Source organism: Odontesthes bonariensis, chromosome 20, assembly GCF_027942865.1.
Source record: "Odontesthes bonariensis isolate fOdoBon6 chromosome 20, fOdoBon6.hap1, whole genome shotgun sequence".
Taxonomy (NCBI): domain Eukaryota; kingdom Metazoa; phylum Chordata; class Actinopteri; order Atheriniformes; family Atherinopsidae; genus Odontesthes; species Odontesthes bonariensis.
Genome location: NC_134525.1, coordinates 25,113,743 through 25,133,677, shown reverse-complemented (window position 1 = coordinate 25,133,677; position 19,935 = coordinate 25,113,743). Strand labels below are relative to the sequence as shown.

Here is a 19,935-nt window from a genome sequence, read left to right as displayed (position 1 = left end):
CCTTGTCTCCTCAGTTGACCCCTGACCAGCGGCTGGCCCCGTCTCGGTCTAGCCGACCACGGCGTCGGCCTGCTGAGACTGCAGGCCCCACCTCCGGGAAGAGGGCCAAGGGGTCCGGGCTTACTTCTAGAGTGGATCAGCTGACAGCGGAGCTTGACAGCATGAAGTCCCTCCTCCTGGCTCTCCAGCCTGGGGCTGGAGCAACCCAGCCTGGGGCTGGAGCAACCCAGCCAGGTGCCCTTGTTCCTCCAGCGGCCTCCTTCGGGCCGGAGGAGGATGCGTTTTCCATAGCAGCTTCGGCTACTATGTTTCAGGACTACGCTTCGGACGTGCTCCTGGGAGACGAAGCCTCCCGTCCTTCTGCAGCGGGCTCCCTTTCTTCAGCCCGTGGCTCTGCGGGTGGTAGTGAGGACGGCTCTGTGGGAGCCGCCATCCGTACGGCTCTAGCCAGGCTACAGCTGGACGTGCCGCAGGCTCAGCCAGCTTCGGCCAGTGCCTTTTTCAGGCGCTCCTCAACCCCCGCTGAACTAACTGTACCTCCATCAGAAGAGTATCTGAGGGAATTACAGAAGTTCTGGAGGGACCCTAGGGCCCCTGCCCGTCCGACAGCTGATGCTCGGACCCTGGCAGCCATGCAGGACGCCTCCAAGTTCGGCCTGGACCGCATGCCAGCGGTTGAGCCCACTATAGCCGCCCTGATCGTCTCACCCAATGAGGCTCTGAGACAGGAGGCGAGGTGTCCTCGCCCCCAGTGCCGGGTTACGGATGAATTGCTGTCGAAGGCCTATGAGGCGGCAGCACGTATGGCTCGCATGGGTAATTCCATGTCCCACCTGCTGCTCGCCCTGTCGTCATCCCTGCAGGAGACTGAGCTGGACACTTCTGTCCACGGTATTACTGACGCCTCTCTACAGGCCTTTGCACTGATGTCCAGGGAGTTGGGACGAGTAATGGCTACTCTCGTACAGGCTCGCCGCCAGGTTTGGTTGGCGCAGTCCCCTCTCTCGGAGGCCTGCAGGAGAACCCTCCGCAGTGTTCCGGTGGAACCGGGGGAGCTGTTTGGTTCCGCGGCTCTGGAAGCCCTCGAGCGCACGGTCCAAGCTGGGAAGACCCGACAGCAGCTGTCTGAGCTTCACAGAAGCGCGCCGCCGCCTGGCAACCCTAGGGGTCGTCCAGCTGCCCCGCAGCGCGGCACCCACTCACGGGCCAGGGGCCTCCTTCGGCCCCAGTACTCACGCCCACAGCCTGCTCAGCGGCAGGCGCAGCCCTTTCGGGCACCTGAGCGACTGCCCCCTGGGCGACCTCAGGTCTCACGTACCGACCGTCGTGCCCCTGGAGCCTCTAGAGGTCGGGGGGCCCGACGCTGAGGCCACGGGGCCGACCGTCGGCGTTTTTTCCCAGCAGCAGCTCAGCTACTGGGCTGCTTCCACCAGGGACCCGTGGGTTCTTTCCACCTTGACCCACGGGTACAAACTTCAGTTCCGACGTCGGCCCCCGATCCATGGCCGAGTCAGGATGACTGTCATCCGCGACCCGGCGAAAGCCCGAGCCCTCGCCCAGGGGCTGTTCGTCCTCCTGGGCAAGGGTGCCATCGAACCGGTAGACCCCCAGGTGCACCCCGGGGGGTTCTACTCGACTTACTTTCTGGTAGCAAAGAAAGATGGCGGATTCCGACCTATCCTCGACCTCAGGAACCTCAACAGGTTCCTGAAGGTCTTGAGGTTCCATATGTTGACCACTGCAGAGGTTCTGCGTACGGTCTCCAGAGGGGAGTGGTTTACCTCCATAGACCTGGAGGATGCCTACTTTCACGTTCCTGTGGCGCCACACCATCGGCAGTTTCTGCGATTCGCCTTTCAGGGGCGTCATTTCCAGTTCAGGGTGCTCCCGTTTGGTCTCTCCCTCTCCCCACGGGTGTTCACCAGGTGTGTGACGGCAGCCCTCTCGCGCCTACAGTCGCGGGGCATGAAGATCTTGCCGTATCTGGACGACTGGCTCGTCTGTGCGCCGTCCCAGTCTCAGGCGGCCCTCGACACGACGTGTCTTCTTTCCTATGTGGCCCGTTTGGGCCTCAGGGTGAATTTTACAAAGAGTGGCCTTGTCCCATCACAGAGCACGGTTTTTCTTGGGGTGACCCTCGATGCGGTCACCATGATGGCCTGCCCGTCGCCGCGGCGGGTGGACGACATCCTCCGCCACCTCTTCCCGTTTCGGGAAGGCAGGCGGTTCCACTACGTGGAGTTCCTACGCGTCCTGGGGAAACTGACAGCTGCGGCTGCTGTGGTCCCCTTAGGATTGCTGTCGCTGCGTCCCCTCCAGAGGTGGTTGCACAGCTTTCACCTGGACGCCAAGAGACACCGGCACAGGAGGCTCGCGGTGCCCATGGGCTCCATTGCATCCCGTCGCGAGGCAGTCACGATGGACGCCTCCCTCTCGGGGTGGGGCGCCGTGTGGCAGAACCGGACAGCTCAGGGGCTGTGGCCGGCGCGGGACCGCTCACAGCACATCAACGCACTAGAGCTGCGGGCTGTACACATAGCGTTGCAGGCTTTCCTCCCTTTCTTGAGGGGCCGACATGAACTAGTGCGGTCGGACAATGTTTCGGCCGTCTCCCACATGAACCACCAAGGTGGCACCAGGTCTGCACTACTACTGCAGGCATCCCGGGACCTCCTGCTGTGGGCAGCACCACGCTTAGCCAGCCTGAGGGCAATGTATTTGCCCGGGGAACGCAACCAGACGGCTGACTTGCTCTCCCGTGGCAAGCCTCCGCCGGGGGATTGGCAGCTCCATCCGGAGGTGGTGCTCAATATCTGGGCCACCTTCGGCAGAGCAAACGTGGACCTCTTTGCCTCAGAAGAGTCGACCCATTGCCCCCTCTGGTTCTCCCTGACAGAGGAGAGCAGTCCCCTGGGACAGGATGCTCGGGCCCACGACTGGCCAGAGGTTCTCCTCTATGCTTTCCCGCCGATCCCTCTGATAGTCCCTACGCTACAGAGGGTCCTCCAGCAGGGCCACAGGCTGCTGTTGGTAGCCCCCTTTTGGCCAGGGAGGACGTGGTTTCCACTGCGGCACAGGCTCTGCAGCGGTTCCCCATGGCGCCTCCCCGACAGGAGGGATCTCCTGTCTCAGTGGCAGGGTCGGATCTGGCATCCCGACCCGTCCCGCCTGCAGCTGTGGGTCTGGCCACTGCAGGGCCCGACCCGATGCTGACTGAGTGCTCTGGCGAGGTATGCCATACCATCCTAAACGCGAGGGCGCCTTCTACCCGGGCGCTTTATGAACAGAGGTGGCGGCTGTTCACTACATGGTGCTTGGACAGGGGTGAGGACCCTGTGCACTGTCCTGTCCCTAGGATTCTGGAGTTCCTCCAGTCACTCCTGGATGACGGCCGGTCCCCCGCTACCCTGAGGGTGTATGTGGCGGCCATTTCCTCTCGGCATGCTCGAGCGGATAACGGCACGGTGGGAAGCCACAGGTTGGTGTCCCTTTTCTTGAAAGGTGCGCGGCGGCTGCGCCCCCCACGAGTGCGGCGCACCCCGCCATGGGATCTGCACCTGGTGCTCGGCGCCCTGTGCGCGCCTCCCTTTGAACCCCTTGCTCAGGCAGGGCTGAGGTGGGTCTCCGCTAAGACCGCCTTTCTACTCGCTATCGCGTCAGCGAAGCGCGTCGGGGAGCTGCATGCTCTGTCGGTGAGCGACTCCTGCATGAGGTGGAACTCGGATGGCTCAGGGGTTTCCCTATGGCCGAACCCCGCTTTTCTCCCGAAGGTGCTGTCTTCATCTAACAGACCTATCCACCTGGCACAGTTTGTTCCCCCGGAGGGGGAGGACAGGTTACGCCTACTGTGCCCTGTGCGGGCTCTGAGAGCCTACGTGGCCGCGACTGCCGGTATCAGGCAGTCGGACCAGCTCTTCCTCTGCTACGGTGGCCCTCGGAGAGGCTGTGCGCTCTCTAAACAGCGACTGTCTCACTGGGTGGTGGACGCCATCACCCAGGCATATGAGGGAAGTGGGCGCCCCCAGCCAGCTGGGGTGAGCTGCCACTCCACCAGAGCTGTCTCGACCTCATGGGCAGCCCTACGGGGCGTTCCCCTGGAAGACATCTGTGAGGCAGCGTCATGGGCGTCACCGAGTACCTTCTCCAGGTTCTATCGGGTGAATGTTGCCACTCCCAACCCGTTGGCTGTGGTCCTGCTGCCCGTCTCTGCTGCTTCCTCTCAATAAAGTGAGTAAGTGCCGGATTCCTCGTGACTTTTCTGGTATTAGTCATCCAGTGCTTGAAAGCACCGCCTCTGGCGGTCAGTAAGGATGAAATAGAACGAAAGTTACGTATGTAACTACGGTTCTATGAATCCTGGATGACCGCCAGAGCATTCTGTCACTCAGAATCCTCGTATACTCGCGAGAAGATTCTGTAAGGACTGACCTGCTGATGTTGCCGGAAGTATATAGGCTCTCCGGGGTCAGCAGGGGGTCACGAGTGACGTTGTTGGTATTAACACTCGACCTGCGCATGCGCAAGATGTATCATCCAGTGCTTGAAAGCACCGCCTCTGGCGGTCATCCAGGATTCATAGAACCGTAGTTACATACGTAACTTTCGTTTTCCTCACTACTGTCACATTCTGCATGCTCAGGTTGGAAGATTTAAGATGAGTAAAACATTATTGTTTTACTTAGCTTGGTAACTTTGAACAAAATGGCATAGTATGAATTGGACTAATTTGGATTTTGAGTAATTTGATTTGATTGGATTACAATAAACTGGACTGGCTGTAAACTGGACTGATTTGGCACTATATAAAAATTAATTGAACGGAAAATGTCCACTTTCTCTGTTTTTTCTTTTTGGGATTGTCGAATTTCAACATCCATTTGTGGATAGTGTCAAGCTGTTTATACTGGCATTTATTTTCATGAAGTGTTTTTTGGTTATTTTCAAACAGAATCTCAAGACTTTTTAAATCAAATTAAGTTCAACCCAACCCGTCAAATATTGTTTTTTGGACTGGTCTATAATGGTATGACATCAGTCTCTCCAAATTCTCAGAATCATTTAATAATATTTCATAGATTAAATTTCTAAATTCTTACTTTTAATGGTCTTTTTTATGAGAAATCAAGTAACTGAGTTAGAGCCAGTTAGGTTTAGAAGAACTTTTAAAGAACTGACTGTGTCTTCCAGTCCTTTTTTGACCCATTTTCAGCTTCTTCAACTTTTGCTGCCAGCATCAAATTCAAGCCGAGTACATATTTTCCAAATGATAATTCAATGACGTACTTTTAAAATTTCATATATTACCTTGTACTTTTTAATCACTGAGAACTTTGAAATCCTCCACGTATATTTCTCAAAGCATGCACACTTTTGGAGTCAGAATTACACTGTCCGCATTGCTTGGTATCAAAGTCCATTTCAAATACTCTATTTTGCCATTAGCCCTGACAATCTAGATACATCATAAATAAAAAGTATAGACTCATATGATATTGTTACAAGGCTAAACTGATCTGAATTCTGTTTGGATGAGCAATTGTATATAGAAGGTAACAAAATGATGTTACGATTTCCCTTTTTTATGTTTAAATGTAAACGCTACACTTGAGTCCGACTGTAGAAAACAACAATGTATGTTTGCACTATTATTCAGACCATAAATTCATATCAAAATAGCACCAGGTGACAGTGGTCCCATACACATATTGAGAGAACACATCAGTGAGAAGGTGCTCCAAAATCTTCTCGTTAGACAAATTTTGATTTTGAATTTGATTTTGCATGTCGTGCACAACAGTTAAGTCAGTTCTTAGAGAACTACAGCGATGGCCTTTCAGCTCAATTCTTTATTATTGGGCTGTCCCACATATTCTCTGAAAAGCCTTCAGTTGATCCAAAATGCTGCAGCCAGAGTTATGATGAGAACTAACAGGAGAGATCATATTTCTCCAGTTTTAGCTTCACTTCATTGGCTCCCTGTTAAATTCAGAATAGAATTTAAGATTCTTCTCCTCACACATAAAGCTCTTAATGATCGAGCTCCATCATGTCTTAGAGATATCATTATAAGATAAGAGCTCATCTGTCACCTTTCCTCACTTTACTCTTTTTCCCCTGTTTAATTTCTCAAATGATATTATGTGGTCATTAACATTGTTTCCCTGTTTCAACAGATATCCTTTGAATGGTGTTACAGTGGTTTTTTCCCCCCTCTTTTCTGTCCTCTCAAACCCCAGCTGATCGAGGCAGAAGGCCCCTTCCTGAGTCTGGTTCTGCCAGAGGTTTCTTCCTGTTAAAAGGGAGTCGTTCCTTTCCACAGTCGCCTCAGGCATGCTCAGGACGGGAGATTGGACTGAAGACAAGTTTCGGTGCAATCAGTTGGTTTCCTTAACGAGGAAATTGTTTTTGAATTGGCTCTATATGAATGAATTGGATTAATTGGATTTCCTTGGATTATGATTACAATTAATCGAACTCCAATTTGTTGAATTGGACTATATTAGAGTCTGAGCGTGTATGGTTTGTTTGTCTCGTTTGTCTCTGTGTGGCCCTGCGATGGACTGGCGGCCTTACCAGGGTGTACCCCGCCTCTCGCCCGATGACCGCTGGGATAGGCTCCAGCCCCCCCGCGACCCAACCGACGGATTCAGCGGTATAGAAAATGGATGGATGGACTATATTATTGAAGTGCCTTGAGATGACATTTGTTGTAATTTGGCGCTATCAAAAATAAAACTGAATTGAATTCGGTTTCTCGGAAAGCTTCCTCTTGCGATTACAAGAGTTTTGAAGTCAAAACATGAAAATGATCTTTTGGAAAGTCACACGTTGGGCCAAGCAGACAGAAACACCGTTTTTTGTTCTCTATTTAATAAATATCTCATGAACAGCATTGGAAGAGAGCATGATAATGAAATAAAAAGGCACTTTGAAAACAACACAGTGAAAAAGCTTGCATGTGATATTTCAGAGGCGTTTGTGTGAGCACATTTCAGAGGTGATTCAGGTCACATCTCAACAAATACTTATGCAGTGATTTAGCCTTACAGTCTAAAATAACCCCCCATTCAAACTGACTCACACATATACGAGTTTACAAGGTGACTGAACAAGCTGACAGAAAATATACTTTTGGTGTACTTGACAGCAACACAGGAAGGGACCTGAGAATAAAGTGACTTCAGAAAGTCATCAGGCATCCATTACCTAACTGCAACATTTATAACTACAAAAATCCTTTGATTGTTCATCGTCGCTTACAATTTTTCTTCATTTTAACCAGTGGTATACAATCCCTTTTATTATAGTACAGCAACATTACAGTCAATGATAATTGATATTTTCCTTCATGTTGTGTTTTAACTCCTACGAAACGGACAACAGTACTCATTAAAAGTGAGAGAAAATCTTAAAACACTGGCTTTTTGTAAATTCAGAAGTACAGTAACGCCCACTGCATAATTAGCTGTGATTTACCATCGCTGTCGAATTTCAGCTGAATGCTCAATATTGTTCAAAAGTTCCTATTGCGGTTGTTTTCTCCATATACACACACACATACAGATATGACGAGCAGCTACAGCTGACAAGTGACATATCAAACACACGAATCTTACCAGAGGTCAGCGCGAGGTGGGACAAAACAGAGATTCAGAGTAAGGCAGAAGCTGAAAAAGTTTTGCTCACGTTGCAAATAATCAAAGCATCCACACTGTGTCGATTAAAAATCATTAAAAAAAAGCTAAATCCTCTGCCTATACCAGTCCATTGGCAGGAAAAAAACAACAACACAACTGTATCAACTTCTGCAAAAATGCAACTTAAAAGTATATACACAAACTGTATACTGTACATCTAAAATACAACAAAATGCATATAAATCGTGTGTTAGTAAAAATAACAGATACGGTGGCCAAATGATACATTATAATGATGAAGCGACAAGACAAATGCACAAATGTTCCACCGTGCGCTCCCGTCGAGCTCCACGCCAACAGTAAATGCTGCGGATGCTTGGTAGCAAACTTCTCTTAAATCAAGGAGGCCATCATTTGCCCTCATATTTGGGATTGACCACAGTTGTGACGGCGCTTTTGTAGATTGGATTTTCACCCTGAAAGGAGAAAAAAAAGGAATAAAAGAGTCAAAGTTAGAAAGTTCCAATCAAAATTCCAAATGGCGTTTAAACTCTACGGAAAAGTTAGTTTTTGTTTTGACACGTTCAACGAGAAACAAATGAAACTCCACACTTTTAAATGGCCATTATCAAATACCACAACCGGTCGTCAGTTTTTCCGATCACACTTCCCAAACAGCCATGCTTCTGTGACAATGTGCAAGTTAAGCCTCGCAGTTACCTAAATAAAATCCTTACGGTTAAGATTCTGCTTCAGTCTTCTTTCTTATAGCAGGTTTATGAGTATTCTGCTGTATTGTTTGTCACAGCACACCCATGCAGTCTTCTTTAAACATACGTTGGGAGTATCACTCTTTCTACTCTATAGTCAGTTTACCGGCTGGTAAAAATAAATTTTTCAAACATAGTATTCAAAAGCACATTTGAAGTAAAGAAACAAAGTAGCAGCGGAGTGAAACCGGGACACACTTAGGCAGCCCATGCAGGAAGGTGAGAGGAAGAGAAATACAAACTTAAAGGACAGCAGCTTTACGTCCATAGTTTGGATTCTGGAACTGATTGATTGGACTCTTGTAAATGGGGTTTTCTTGCTACAGGCAGAGAATGAAGACAGCAATTCAGCACAGAAATGAAGAACATCAGAGCATAAAAAAAAAAAAAAAAGAGGAAATACGCAGTATAAACTAAAAGCATAAAGTCCATGGAGCGTGATGAAAGGAAGAAAATGACAAACAGATCAGATAAGGTTTGAAATGAGAATCATGTGTCCTCTCTAATTTGACTAAAAGCCCTAACAGAATGACAAGAATATGAGCCCCTGGGAACCACTCAGGGGACAACCTCCTTACTGACCAACGAGATCGTGGAAACTAAACTCAGTTACAGAAGGAAAAAAATCGAATTTACAAAATCAGGAGAGCAAAGCTGTGACGAGTTTAGGCTTCTGTAAGGCAGAAGTGTTCTGCTTTCAAATATGTTCTAATTCCATTCAGTTAACTTCACTTTGCTGTAACCCCCGTTCAGCCTCGGCATAGCTGTGCTGAGGCGTAAAAATACTTCGGAGGAAAATGTGATGAAGACATACCCCAATTAGACGGGTTTTTTAATAAGAAATGCTCTCATTCCCAAGAGAGGCTCTTGCTTTGGAGACTACTCTTCTGCCTACTGTCATTTAACTCACGGAGGACATCTTTGAGCGTTTTTATTATAACCATTTTCTACTAAATCTTGTACAAAAACAAAGTAATCTGTTCAGGCAACAGATTAGGAGGCTAGTTTTAAATATAAGAGAGGGAGTATCATGCCATGTGTTGGACATCCTTTTCATCCCTCGCTTTTATCTCGTCAGGAAACTGTTAGACAGTCTCTCATTTCTTAAAAATAGAGGGCTCTGAAAGCACAGGCACATAGAAATAAGACTGATGATTATGGACATGTGCAGCATCAAAGCCACTTTCACTGGGGCTTTGACAAATTCTTACCACTAGATGGAGGAATACTATTGCACATGAATATCTAGAAACCAGCTCTGTGCTGGATTGATGTTGGCTGATGATGTGACACATGGCAGAAAGCAGGGAGGGGAAGAGCTGTGGCCACTCCCAGGAAAAAGTATTTCTATGCTCAGAGTGCATAGCATTCCCAAAAAAGTCCACAGTCTCCAACATTTTTTCCTTCTCATTTTGAGCAGCATTCAATCCGTCTCCACAGCTGTGAGACCGCAGAGAATGGGGCAAAACTCCTGATAATGACGTCAACACGTCTAAAATCCCCTCTGCTGCTAAGATAAAAACGATTTACCTTCCCAATCTAATTCCTTCCCAGCTCAACAACTACACCTGTTTTCCAAATTCAAATTACTCGACCAAACTACGGCCAGAAATCCCTCGATGTCCTGTTCATCTGCCACGGACGGTCACCCTTTCAGGCACTCACCGTATCCCATTTTGCATTCATCTTCTCCTTCTCGAACTTGGCAAACTCCCTTCTGTCATGAATGATCATCAACAGCTTCCAGATGAGCAGCAGGGCCATGCCAATCAGGACAATGCCAGCGACCACGCCCAGCACGATGGGGATGATGTCAGGACCGGAGGGGCAGTCTGAAACAGAGCAGGGTGCAGCGGGCGTTTTAGGACGATGGGAATAAACAAAAGACCTATTTTTGTAGCCCGACCACCGCAATCCTTGTAATTAGTGTTGTCTGTAACAGGTCGCTTCTCATCCCGGTTCATGCTAGCCGGGCGCTTTGCTCACCCGGCTTTTCCACCACGTGGACCTCCTTTTCTGTGTTGTTGTTAATGGCGTAGGTGTAGTAGAACCAGCAGTCGTTGGCATCCCTCTCCTTGCAGTGCATCACAGGGTAGGCGGCAGCATTGGGCTGGGGCAGCTTGTCCCTGTCCTTCACTTTAATCATTGTGAAGTAGTCGCAATCTTCCTTGCACGTGGCTGCCTTTTCACCGGTGCCAAACGCACGGCACTCGACACACTCTCTGAAGACAAAGTGTTATTGTTGGTCAAATGAAATCAGATTTGAGCGTATTGTTGGGTGTAATAATGAAGGGTACATTTGTGTGATGAATTAAACTAATTAAACTTGTTTACTTTTATGCATCGATTTAAAAATGCTGAAAACAATTGCAACAATGATTCTTATGCAAGTTGTTGGACTTTTAAGGGGATTTATGGGTATTTATGCACAATGTACAAAGGAGGCAAGAATGCTCCTTTCATTGAGATCACATTCGGAGGCAGAAATCTCATGGATATGAAAGGCATCTAAAATCTATAAAAATCAAAATGGTAAGAATTGCAATAAAGAAAAATGTTATGTTTGTTATCATGCTATCCTTTCAAATACAATTTCGCAACAAAAAAAAAGAAAAAAAACTTTCTGTTTTTATCTTGCCAGCAATAGTCTCACATCATGGCCAGGAGGAGCAACAACTCAGCATGTCTCCATTGAATTCAAATACACCAAATTTACGTCAAAGTAAATCAAATTGTGCATTATATGGCTTCCTAAACATACTGGCGTGTTTCTGATTTCATTTCTTACTTGTGCTCAGTACAGACTCCGGGGCAGGTAGGGCAGGTTTCACATGTGGGACCCTGGAATTTGGGGTCTGTGCACTTGCAGGAGCCACACTCGCATTTTCCTCGACCGTTACAGATCTGCTTGTTGCTGGCCAGACACGTGGAAGTGTCCAGAGAGCAATCACAGGCACTTCCGGTCCACATGGGGTCGCAGATGCACACTCTGCACTCACAGCGCCCGTGCCCTGAAAACCAGAGAGACTCGCAGCTTTTACCGAGTCTTTGAACATGCTAAAGACGGATCTTTCCTGCAGCCTTTTATGGTGACATGCTTACCGCCACACAGCTTGTTTCCAGAGCGGTCACAGTTAAAGTTGTCACATTCGCAATACTGGCCGCTGTACCTCTCCTCTGGGTTCTCTCTCTTCTTGCACTCGCATGTACCGCACACACATTCTCCGTTGTTGCTGCAGATGTCAGTGCCGTTGTCTTTGCGGCAGGTCCGGTCCATGTCCTCTGTGGCCACGTCGTTGCTGCTGCATTCGCACTGTTTGCCTACGCGGCCGTCATAGCACCTGGCACAAGGTTGGGAAAGGGAAAAGTTGGGATTCTGGGGGCTTTTCCCAACAGAGAAAGAAAACCCAAATACGACCGAATAAGAAACTTAAGGAGATTGCGGAAATGGGCTTACTTGCAGGCGCCACACTCAAAGGTCCCATTTCCAAAGTGGCAGTCTGGACTGTTCTCGATGCCGTCCTTGTGGCATTCACACTCACAGATAAAGTTGAGGGTGATCTCCACCTCCTCAGTGAATCCCAAAGGCTTTATCTTAATGGTCTCAGACTTGTTTTTGTTTGGACAGCCCTTAGATGTGATACTGATGCTAAATGTGACCTGGGAATGGAGGAATAAAGCAGAAAGACTGACTCAGACAGGTTTATACAGAATCTCAAATTCAACAATGTATGAAAGGTTTGAGGAAATCAGAAAAGCACCACAAAAATTGAGGTGTTCAACTCTGAAGCTATATTTAGTCACCTCTGTGGCCAAAAAGGTTACAGTAATACACTGCATGGAGGCTAAATGCGGTGGTAAGAAAATGAAGGACTAGTGGAGATCCAAATTTTTCAAAATTGAAGATTCTCTGTTCAGATGGAACATTATTGATCATTTGATGATTGCGAACAAGCAACGCATGTTAAGGTGCAAATCATTCTCCGGGTTTTCGTGGATTGTCTCAAGTTTCAATCTGATCGCCTCAGCTGGTCGTACTCAGAATCCCAAACTGGAAAAGAAATCCAAAGGTCCCGTCGTCAAAACTAACTTCAAGAAGCGGTTTTATTGTCTTTCAGCGCCATTTTCATTTTTAAATCATTTTATAATTTAAGGGGAATTGTTATGGAGAAAGAAAAACATTTATTTCTGTTCTTGAAAGCATCAATAAGCAGCTGAAGTCATCACCAACCAAAAAAAAAACTGTATCTGAAAATGAGACATTCAGTGAGATGTGCACGAGAGGCACGGGTCACTTCCCCAGACGATGGAACTCAGTCGGCTTTCTTGTTAGGTCTCCCTTTTTCCTGCTTCAGCTGATGCTGCATTCGCTGTACCTCAGGAGTGGGAGGTTGCTTTTTGCTTAGCTTTTAACATCAAGTGTCACCATTAGTTGTAAAGTTACTTCAGCTCCCCAACTATTTTCTTAACTGAGCTGATAATGCTCAACAAGTACTCTGTTCAACGTTTAATACCCCGACATGGAAAACGTGACTTCTAATTGTTAGCTGATGCATTTTATAGGCCAACTGCAGATGATGGAAATATTTCAAGTACAATTGCTGTGTGTGGTCTGAACTCTCAGGCTCTCTATTGCTCCAAAGGTTCTAACATTTACATTTGAGTCATTTAGCAGATGCCTTCCATCCAACTTATCAAGTAGTGTCTCTGTGTGTTATTTTGACCACAGCATGGCATGGACATTTCATTAAGACCACAGGAAATTGTGTCTCCTTCACTGACTGCTGGTGCGCGCCTCAGAGACTGACAAACTTAATCCTCATTTGACGAAGCATAACAATGGCAACAAGAGTGATAAATCCATTTTCTAATTCTCACCTCATCCCCGATGGAGATGTTGGAGCATTTGCGTCCGTTTTCGCCCTCGCTGACCACTCCATTCTTACAGCGTGATGTGTATGCGATGGTCACTCCCTCTGGCAGCTTGCTGTTCTCCAGTATTACCTCTGAAGAGAGAGACTGCCAAAACCCAAAAGATAACAGCATGAATGTTGTTGTTTCCTGCATTGGAATGCCATCTGGTAGCCTTGTTTTGACAGCACACGATAACAAAGGCTTATCCAAGCATTAAAAGAGAATGTGTTTTTGGAGAGATCCTCGGCTGCTCTTGCTTTGTCAGAATGCAGCAGCGCTTTCACGCGGTTCAGGAGAGCAAATGATAAGTTAGATCAGGGTTTAATTAACAGAAGAATCTCAACAAAGCACTTACGTTGTAAGCATCGATAATGAGTTGGATGACGTTGCTTGAGTTGGCAGACAGAGTGCCTACTGCAGACTTTGGAATCAGGTTCTTCAGCTCCTGATGAGAGGGGGAAAAGTTCACAACGAGCTTCGTCAAAGCCTTGTTAAGCTCGTGCTTTCTGGGAGAAACCACAGATGCTTTACCATGAACATTTAGAGGTTGTTGTTTCAGCTTATGTGCACACGTGTATCAGACTACAACCCTGACATATATTGCTTTGAGCATCTCATTCCAGATTCGGATAAAAAACACATCAGTTTGCTTTATGAGACTAATCTAATATAAGTGCTGGGAAGACTCAAATGACAAATTGAAAAGACTGACCAAAAGTTATTCAAACCTGGACAGATTGGATTAAACTGACCCAGAAACCAACAATTCAGAAGGAGATACAGTTGTGAAAAAGAAATAATACCCTTAAATTATTAGGTAATAATAATCAGGACATCATGAGAAAAACTAAACACCTGAGACGAACAGCATGTGACATATTACACTGTGTCATTACATAAAAAGTGAGCCGAAATGCAGAAGCAATATGTGGAAAACTAAGAATGCCCTTTCTGCCAAGAGGGGCAGGGGGAGGGGTCATAAGGTTATTGCCAAACAATTTACACACAATCCTTCCAAAATAAGAAAGTTTCCTCACAAGTGTGAAACATTTAGGACAGTTGAAAGTATAGAGAATGTGAACCAGAAGCCACACTTTGGTTTCTACAGACCACCTACTGCATCCCTGTTTGCTCCGAGGGTTTATTTTGTGTGCACAGATTCTGAATTCTGCTTTCAGGACAGTGTTTCTGAGTTAAGACTGTAGTATCAGCTTCTAAAATCTCTGTCTCCAGTCCACATAACCCAGCTAAACAGATGTGTTCAATGCAAGCATGAATACAGGTCTTTAAATCATCATTATTCTAAAAATATCGTGACTTAATGAGTAACTTAATGAGTATAACTCAACTATAGTTATAAATAAAGACATTTTTGCTGAATTTATTCATAACCGTTGGCCAAAAAAAAGTGGTCGGATTTGCAGGGATCAGATTTCAGCCCAAAACTTCCTTGCTTAACGAGCAGCTCTGGCATTCAGATTCATCCAATCAAAGACCATCTTCTCTCCCTTTTTCCTTTCACGAGCCCTTCCTTTCTCCACCAGTTTTTTTGCAATTTTAGCCAAAAAGAAGAAAAAAAAAAACCATGACAATGGTGGTAACACGAGAGCAACCGTTACAAGATGGCTGCCCCGTCACAGCCTGCTACGACGCACGACGTACCTTCACGTTCTCCATTTTCAGGAGCGGACGCTTCGGCGAGTACTCGCCAAGGTCAAAGAATATGATTGTCGGAGAAATTGCAAAAAAAAAAAAAAAGTGTTCTAGTCAATCGTGAGGCCATCTGTACGACAGCACATCCACAGTGTAAATGTCTGAAAAAGAAAAGAATCGAGGTGTTGCACTGATGCACTCAAAGTCTTCTACCTGAGTAAAGTGTTGCTGTAGGACCTTCAGAGGGCTGTGCATTCATCCTTTGCAATAATGTGAGACTGATATTGTCATACAGAAAATGGTTACTTCACATTAGTGCTGCTAAAGGGGGTCGTACAGACCTCTGAATGGGATTCGCTCAGTTCTTCAAACACTGCTTTGTAACCAACACAATATAAAAAGGTAAAGAAATGTGTTGCTGTTCATCCAAGGCTGGATTTACCTAATTTTAAGACCAGGTAGGAACCGGATGATTTTTCTTCTTCCATCTTAAGCATCTGCTAAATATTGAAATGTATTCCCTGGTGTACATAATTAGCTAAAATCAGAGCTACGATGGGATAATACCTTTGACTGGAAGCACCTGCCTGAACCTGAACAGTTACATGTTTTAAAGAATTGACGTGCAGGAAAAAAAAGGAGTGAGGAATGCTTAAAAGATATTCAAAAAAAAAAAAAAAAAAAAGAAGCGCATGAAAGAGAACTAACCTGATAAACGGGCTGAAACTCCTCGGTAACGGCAAAGATGGTCTGAATGTTGTTGTCGCTTAGCTTCTGAACAAGGTGAGCAATGGAGGGATAGTCCTAAAAAGAAGATAGAAGGGAAAATAATTCCAATTGCAACTCGACTTTACAAGAATCATTCCAAACTAGTCTGAGCAGGATCAGAAACCTTACATAGTAATGGCTCATTGTGTAAATATCGTTTTCCAAGTGACATTTCCCATCATTAGGCAGTACGATGCCTCCCAACTTGCCATCTCCAGCAAAGTGGAAGCCAGCATCAGTGGAGAAGACCAGCAGACGAGTCACATTTCTCCAGCCGATCTGGTCCTGTTGAAACAATAAAAATATTCAGAAGGACATACTTTCACAACAATGTGGTTATTTGAGCTGCTTAAAATGAGACACATGAGCTTTAGATTACCATTTTGATTAGCATCCAGAAAAATCCTTGTAAACACAAAGACCTCATAAAATAAATACCTTTTCACAAATCACAGCATAAAGATTTTTGCGGGTGCTGTATCCCTTCAAGCAAGTGCCATAATGGTGGGAAAATTACCGTCAAATCTAAACCAGTGTGAAAACTTCCCACAGGATCACTGAGCAGCAGGACTTCTTACTGCTTACCCCACACACAGCCACTTGCATGATGGCGTCAAAGCCCCCCTCGGGAGAGTCCAGGTTTCCAGAGATGTGCTGCTGTCCCACCAGGGTGTTAAACTGCTGGCCATTGCTGGTCAGCTTCAGCACGTTCTTGTAGCTGAACGGGCTGGTGCAGTTCTGGTCACTTGTGCACGGGTTCAGCAGCTTGGCTGGGGTGGTGCTGATGTAAGGCATGACCGTCTTCTCCACAAAGGACCCAAAACCTTTCAAACAAAAATGGATTCACAATTCGATTGGAACAAATGAACATTTTAAGTAACAATTAAGCAAATAAGTCATTTCAGTAAAGAGTCAATGAGATTTTTTGTTTTGGGACCAGTTGCTCTACGCTGAGGGTACGCAGGTAGCAAGTGACTTCAGAGGAGTTCTCTGAACTCTGAAGAGTTTAATTCTAAAAAACAATGGAATGCTGGAAAACACAGTCAGTCTATTTAGATAAGAATCAATCCTTTGGACATCCTTTAGCTGTGTGCGAATCATGCCGACGGCTCATGGACAATAAAGAAAAATGAACATAAATACGTTTTTTTTTTTTTTTTTTTAAACAAGGCATCTTGTTTCGTTTGGGGAACATTGACGTTCCAGGAACAACTTTGATTGATTTAGGAGATGTGAGCCGAAAGCAGAAGCGTGCCACAGAGTGTGCGCAACATGTCCAACTTGTGTTTTATGTCTGCCAAAGAGGGAAAATGACTGATTTGCCTCATTCAAAGAAGGCAGCTCTGCCGCTATAAGTTCATCAGTGCGTATGTGTAAAAGGATGAATGATAGCATTTTTACAACATAGGTGGTAAAGCACTTGCAAGTGAAATTTAGCCACAATTACTTTATATGCTTAATGCCCTGTTGATTCTTACCTATTTTGAAGTCAGAGGTGATCGTTGACATCTTCTGCATCAGCTGGGTCCCCAGGTTCTTAACATTCTCCAGGTCATCCTTCATGGAGTACGAAAGGTCCATCAAGTAGTACAGGTCAATTGGATAATCTTCAGCCCGCTTGAACGTCAAGTCAAAAGTCTGGGGTTCACCTGCATGAAAGGTACCACAATCGTAACAATTCCAAAATGTCATAGATATCTAAAAGTGAAGCGAACATCTTTGTTAACATGTATATTCGCACCCGATCGGAGGGTGAGGTTGAGTTTCTGGGGCTGGATCTGAGTGATTTCCTCTGGCATCAATGGGTTTGCCCTGCCCGGTCCTGTCACTTTCTTGCGATTTGTAACAGACTTGTTCTTGAGGATGGTCTGTCCTCCGTGGGGGTTCTCAATCATATGGTCCTGACAGCCCCTTTTCTTCAGAGACTGCAGCTCGTCACAGCGGGTAGACACAGTCTCGCCCTGTTTCAGGAAGCCCTAAAAAGCATCAGCACAATCAGCCAGGTTATGGAAACAAATGTTTAAGACATCTTCATTATGGGCCGTTAGTCTGACAAAATAAGCAGCGGTAAGTTCAGCTAAAAGAGGCTAAAGAATAATCAATCATTTTAACAATAAGAACACAGTCACTATGCGTATTGTAATGGTGTCAGACTGCCATGCTCAGCAGTGAACACAGCTGACACTTTTTGAATCACATACTGGGTCTTTACACCAGCCACATTTGGCTCCAGCCTGGATGCACTCCCCGCAGTATTTGGCATTGGCATTGATGCACTCGTTCCCCTCTATGGAACACAAAGAGAGAAGAGTTCAGAGGGAGCAGCGATACAGAGGAGGCCCTGCAAAATAACCTGCCCTGTTAAGCCCCCTGTTTATGCATCAGTTCATCTGGACCGCTGTGCCTCAGTGGTAAAATATTCCATCTTTTTCATTATGCCCTATGGTCTGTGATCCTGTGGTAGAAGGCTGCTGACTCCGTTCTTTATCAGCTAACATGTTCCTCCCAGGAGAGACTCATCAACTGGATGTTTACTAGACAAGCTGACGTCTACAAAATGACATCGTGAGCGAATAGAAGGGGTGTTGCAGCAATACAATATGCAAAACATTTAGCTTTTTAGATGTAACATATATCTTACCTTTCTGTGCATTACAGTAACAACAGACTCCTAACAATGTTGTCAACAAGATCAGCTTCAGGTCCATCTGAAAAACACACACAAGAAAACACAACTGTTTGTGTTTTTGTTTGACAATAATAGCCGACGTGCACGGTGGCCCAAATGCTCACATTAATAAATTCGCAGGACAAAAGGGCCGAGAGGCGTGAAGAAGAGTCGGCGAGAGATGATCGATTGTATTTGTAAATGGCCTGGCTATAATTGGAGGTAATAAATTATCCAGTGACGGGGGCTTGGCTATTCATAGGCAGTCGGAGTAACAGCCAGCTAATTAAATACAGGCCACTTTCACACACAAACATGCATCTACACAAACACACAGCATCAGAGAAAATTGGTGCTAGCTTGGAGTATCCTCTAACCCCCACCAACCCTTTACGGTAAATAGCATCAGCTCCCTGAGGTCCAGCTCTCTGTTGTCATGTTTATTGATCCCGTTTCTAACAACAGAGTCTTTGGTCAGAGCATGTCGATGCATCTTGGGCTACTCTTAATGTAAAGCTCGTGACTTCCTAATGGATAAAGGGACTAAATGCACTCATAGAGGCTCATTTGTGACCAGTGAAAAACAATGTACAGTGGATGTAAAACAAATGTCATAATCCAAAACTTACAAAGTACCACGGTCTATGAACAGCCAACCAGTATCCAACCAGTATCTAACCAGTATCCAACCAGTATCCAACCAGTATCCAACCAGTACCGTTATCATACAAGAAAAAAACTGTTTCCTAATCCTGGTCCCAAGGCCAACTATAAAGATACTAATGCTATGCTAGCCAAGCTTTGTAGGAAAAATAAAAAAAATAAACAAAAAGATTTTAAATCCCTTTTCAAAGAGTTTAAAAAGCTAAGTTAAGTTGTTCTGCTTAACAAAGAGTGGTGAAGAAAGAGCTGTTGAAATGTGCAGATCTAATCTTATAAACCATGTGCTCAGAGTTAATCAGCTATGTGGAATCATTACTTGTCGCTACTCTGGTGAAAGTTGAAGTTGAAGGACCGACGGTAGCTCAAACTGTGATCATTCTGGTAAGAGGCAGCTGGAAGGGATCACACAGACACTAAAGCAATGGTTTCCTGTGGTATTAACACGCTACAGCCAGAATGGGTCAATGCGAGCCAAATCCAATTAATATTTGGAATGTACAGCCAATGTCTCAATCGCTATCAATCGCGATCTTTTGGAGCCATTTCTAGAAAATCTCCGCAGAATCTAAAGTGTACCACAGTGCATATTAAAGCACGAGGTTCAAATTAAAGCCAGACAGCGATAAAGAGGCAAAAGCTTTTTCTCTTTCAACTTTTTTTTGCAAACCAGTAGCTGATGCCGTTTTTTGTTTTTTTTATAGAGTCACCATTTAAAGTCTATTCCCTTACACTGCTGGTAAAAGAAGCTCTGACAGTCCATGTGTGCGGTGTTGACTGCTGCATTCCTGAATGCCTGTGTGACCGTGTGTGTCCATTTATATAGACACAGAAGGGCAGACAGGCTGTCTGCGGCCCCCCAGAT

The 19,935-nt window shown here is 45.9% G+C and overlaps 1 protein-coding gene across 2 annotated transcripts in view; it reads right to left on the bottom strand.

Moving 5' to 3' along the window:
• Window positions 1-6,850: 6,850 nt before the first annotated feature.
• Window positions 6,851-19,935, bottom strand: part of itgb1a (integrin, beta 1a) — a 32,652-nt gene continuing 19,567 nt past the window's right edge. The window contains exons 2-17 of one of the 2 annotated variants that reach the window (XM_075452893.1): window positions 18,384-18,450; window positions 17,944-18,029; window positions 17,484-17,718; window positions 17,221-17,391; window positions 16,328-16,566; window positions 15,872-16,027; window positions 15,683-15,778; window positions 13,677-13,766; window positions 13,286-13,426; window positions 11,865-12,067; window positions 11,510-11,748; window positions 11,196-11,418; window positions 10,394-10,629; window positions 10,073-10,239; window positions 8,650-8,727; window positions 6,851-8,113 (exon numbers count right to left, since the gene is read on the bottom strand). In XM_075452893.1, the coding sequence (XP_075309008.1) occupies window positions 8,650-8,727; window positions 10,073-10,239; window positions 10,394-10,629; window positions 11,196-11,418; window positions 11,510-11,748; window positions 11,865-12,067; window positions 13,286-13,426; window positions 13,677-13,766; window positions 15,683-15,778; window positions 15,872-16,027; window positions 16,328-16,566; window positions 17,221-17,391; window positions 17,484-17,718; window positions 17,944-18,029; window positions 18,384-18,450 (2,427 nt within the window). In that variant the 3' untranslated portion in view covers window positions 6,851-8,113. The remainder of the gene's footprint in view (window positions 8,114-8,649; window positions 8,728-10,072; window positions 10,240-10,393; window positions 10,630-11,195; window positions 11,419-11,509; window positions 11,749-11,864; window positions 12,068-13,285; window positions 13,427-13,676; window positions 13,767-15,682; window positions 15,779-15,871; window positions 16,028-16,327; window positions 16,567-17,220; window positions 17,392-17,483; window positions 17,719-17,943; window positions 18,030-18,383; window positions 18,451-19,935) is intronic. The other variant, XM_075452894.1, reaches the window with a different exon arrangement.